The sequence below is a fragment of the Littorina saxatilis genome, linkage group LG3, assembly GCF_037325665.1.
Source record: "Littorina saxatilis isolate snail1 linkage group LG3, US_GU_Lsax_2.0, whole genome shotgun sequence".
In the NCBI taxonomy this organism is placed as follows: domain Eukaryota; kingdom Metazoa; phylum Mollusca; class Gastropoda; order Littorinimorpha; family Littorinidae; genus Littorina; species Littorina saxatilis.
In genome coordinates, this window is record NC_090247.1 from 72,561,752 (window position 1) to 72,565,825 (window position 4,074).

At 38.0% G+C, this 4,074-nt stretch overlaps 1 protein-coding gene across 2 annotated transcripts in view; it reads left to right on the plus strand.

The window, feature by feature from the left end:
• Positions 1–262: 262 nt before the first annotated feature.
• The window catches only part of LOC138963206 (uncharacterized), an 11,068-nt gene continuing 7,256 nt past the window's right edge, over positions 263–4,074 (plus strand). Inside the window, exons 1-3 of one of the 2 annotated variants that reach the window (XM_070335256.1) lie at positions 263–357; positions 1,793–1,847; positions 3,797–4,065. In XM_070335256.1, coding sequence (XP_070191357.1) covers positions 1,805–1,847; positions 3,797–4,065 — 312 coding nt within the window. In that variant the 5' untranslated portion in view covers positions 263–357; positions 1,793–1,804. The remainder of the gene's footprint in view (positions 358–1,792; positions 1,848–3,796; positions 4,066–4,074) is intronic. The other variant, XM_070335255.1, reaches the window with a different exon arrangement.

The window sequence follows — 4,074 nt, forward strand, 5'->3', positions numbered from 1 at the left end:
TTAACAATGAAACAATGAAACAATGAAAACAATGAAACGTCTGGCGTCTAGATGTAATGAAGATTTAATATATTAACCATAAAAGATCCACGTTCTCATATGGACTCCTAATTACGGCAATGATCAAAGGGGTCATTTTTCGTATACGTAAGTCGCGTCATTACAGTTTACTACTGTGGTTGCTTTCTACAAAGAAATTCCGTCTGAGGCGATCGAAGTTATTGCTAATTAATGGATGATTTCTTCAAGGTAATTAAATTTACATCCTCGTTAAGGTAGGTGTCAAAAAAGTATATATTGTGCATCGGGTTTTGGATTTTACATTCGTCTCCAGACTTGAACAGCAACGGATATCTGGTGAGAAAATTTATTTTGACTCTCTTTGGAGGTTCTTACTTTCTGACTTTAATGCTTGCTACCCTTCATTACAATGTACGACGTATTCTTGCTTGTATCTGTACAAACCAGTGTACAATTTCAAAGAGACATTCTCCTGGTACGCAATCAAGTGCAAGATCCTCATGATAGGTTTAACGTATACAGGAGGCAGTGTTAAAACTGCCCTTCTTCGTTTCTTTGTTTTCGTCAGACGCTGAAGAAGAAGAAGTTGCTTTGTTTTCTTGGGTACAAACACAATTTTTGAGCGTAGAAATGTTTCACTGGTATCTCCGCCAGGAGTGGTTCCTTGGCACTGAGGACAACGTTTTGCTGTGACTCGGAGGAAGCACGAACTGCAGTGTGCATATTATTTGTCCTGTTTTTTTTATTTTTTTTTAATTCTTCTTTTTTGGAGGTTTTTACATTACCTTACATCACATAGACAAGGGGACAATTACAACACACAGGGGGTGGGGGTGGGGGGCGGGTGTTCGCGGCTTGGTGGTCGCAGGTGTCCTGTTTCTTTGTAGAAGTCTTCCTTGTTTTATCTAGTACAAAATATAGTTTCACAATCTTTGACGTCGCTTTTCCTTTTTCCAACGAATGGCAATCATGAATTCAAAACTCAAGAAAAAGTATGTCAATATGGTTTACTCGGCAGCCCAATATTTTGCATTCAGTGTCAAAACTACATTCCATTGCAAGCTATATATATATAGCCTCTTTTTTATACATTATTTGTAACACACTGTAGATCACGTGCTGGCATTCCATACTTTCATAATTGTTAATCTGCCGAAATATTGACCAAAAAAAAAAAAGTACCTAACCTAGTTACTGGCGTGTCTGCTTTTTTTTTTTTAGATTATTTGTAAATTTTCTGTGAGGAATATGTCTGGTTTGCTACAAATTGTCACAGCCGCTGAACTATCCAAATCGTAAAATAGTGTACAATTGCACTAAAACAAACATAAAATTATTCGAACATAATTATGAACATGCCTTTTTTCTGAATGTTTTTGGCATGCAATTCGGCAGAAAAACAGGCAATCATTTTGTTTAGTTCCCTGTTTAGGACTGCTTGTAAAAGTAGTACACTCTTTTAGAAATAAACTTGTTTGTAAGTTCAAGGAATGCTGAGGCCAGCAAGTACTAAGAAATTAAGGCTTAACGCGCTACTTTCCAAGATAACGACTAAAACTGAGTGTGGGCTTTCAGACTTTTCCACAAAACCACTGTATACTGATGGAGTTTCCAAGATTGTATTTTGGCTATGTAGACAAATCAACAATCGACTGATCACACCTAAAGAAGAGTGATAGAGGAACAATATAAAGCACACACACAAAAAATTCAGAATAAAAGATTATTTAGAATACAACGTTGAAAATCGGGTTTTGCTTCTCTTTGACAGTAATCTGCAATCATGCTGAAGCTCATCCTTGTCGCCATGGTTTTCGTGGCCGTTGGTAAGTCACTGATAAGAATCTGTCATCTCCGTCTGTCTGTGTGTCCAACTTTCTATTTCTCCGTCTGTATTTAAATCATTGATAAGAATCTGTCATGCTCCGTCTGTATGTGTTTCCAACTTTCTATTTCTTCATCTGTATGTTAATCATTGAAAAAAAAAATGTCATATCCGACCGTCTGTGTGTCCAACTTTCTATTTCTTCGTCTGTATGGAAATCATTGATAAGAATTTGACATATCCGTATGTATGTGTGCTCGATTATTTTTGATTATGTCTTACTACCAAAATTTCCATTTATCTATTTCTTCTTCTGTCTGCGTACCCTTATATTTCTCCGTATGTCTGTGTGTCCAACTATCTATTCCTACGTCGGTTTGTGCGCCCAAATATGTTTTGACGTCAGTCTGTATATTGAACAATCTTTTTCTCCGCCTGTCTGTGTATCCAACTGTCTATTTCTTCGTCTGTCTGTGTGTCCTACTATCTATTTCTTTATGCCTTTCAACACCAATTCATTAACTGATACAGAAAAAAAACCATGAAGAGCTATACTGTAATTCAATAAAGATGGGTAAAAAAACAAAACAGAATCTGTGAAAGGAGTGTGTGAACAGAACATAATCATTTCGACGTTGTTGCAATCGCATAAAAGCAGGAAAGATTTTACTGACAGATTCAATTACAATAACTTTGACGGGCTTCAAATTGAAACTACACTGTCGTCATCATCATCGTCGATTGAAGCCTAATCGGGATTCAAGAAGGCTTTGTTGCTTCTGGTTGGGAATATGTTTTCCAGCGATGGATTGTTGTAATAGTTTTCCTTTATCTCCTTCATCAAAAAGGCATACACTATCTCTCGGTCATATCATCTTATGAGAGGCAACTCGTCACCGGGGCAGGTTTCATATTCAACTGTCGCAAAACGCTTTGTTTCGTGAATTTACGTCCTCGGTCCAGGCATCATTATCTTTCCATACAAAATCAGTGTTTTTAAATTGTCTATGAATGACTGTTAAGCGATGAAAAAAACTTTCGTCTACCCTCGTCGTATAATCAATTTTAACTTTGTGTTATATATTGACGAAAGCGGGGTTATGCACTACACATGAATTTCTCGTTGGAAATAATAAAGTCGTCTATGTCGAAAAAAAAGAAGAAGAAAAAAAGAAAGAAAAAAAGGCTTTGCTTGGCCGGCGACAATCGATGATGATGATCTCGAAGTTTTAAAAGGAAGCCTATCAAGGTTTAATTATCAAATTACCGAACAACGGATCAAAAACATGTTTTCTTTTGACAAATGAAGGCATCAACACTTTGCTGTTGTCATCACTTCAATTATTAAACAACCTTCCAACTTCTAATCAAATGATCGGAATTCTATAATGTATTAGTCATTATGAGGAGCTTGATCGACCATATTGAATAAAGAACCCAAGGGAACTGTTGGGCATTCGGAACTAAATGCTTCCGAAATTAAAAAAAAAAAGTAGTGCAGAACTGAAGACAGAAAAAGTATTTATACATGTTTACCGTCTTTACCAAGCATGAAAATAATCCCGCCATTGACATTGTTACTACTACTACTACTACAACTACCACTACCGCTACCACTACCACTACTACTACTACTACTACTACTACTACTACTACTACTACCACCACTACCACCACCAACCCCACCACTACCACCACCACTACTAGTACTACTACTACTACTACTACTACGGTACTACTGCTGCTACTACTACTACTACTACAACTACTACTACTACTACTACTACTACTACTACTACTACTACTGAACACTTATATAGCGCGAACTACAGAATACGTCTGTGCTCTCCGCGCTTCAAAATATCAAACTACGAGTTACAATACACAAAATAAACACATAATAACATCTTCCATGAACATGACTGTTCTTAATGTTCATCTAATACACAGTCCACGCGGACACCAACTCGTGCATCATGAGGAGAGGCAAGAAGATGCGAACCTTCAGCAACACCAAGGAGAGGATCAAGTTCCCCTGCAAGTACAACGCCGTCAGAGATACCGTGTGCGGCAGCTATAAGGTCACCGTCACCCCTGGCAACGCCATCGAGGCCGACAAGAACAAGCGCTACATCGTGAAGACCATGTTTGTGGGAGTGGAGAGAATCAGCGACGGCATGAAGTGGGAGGGACGTAGCGACCTCAAGATCGCGAAGAAGGTTGGTGCA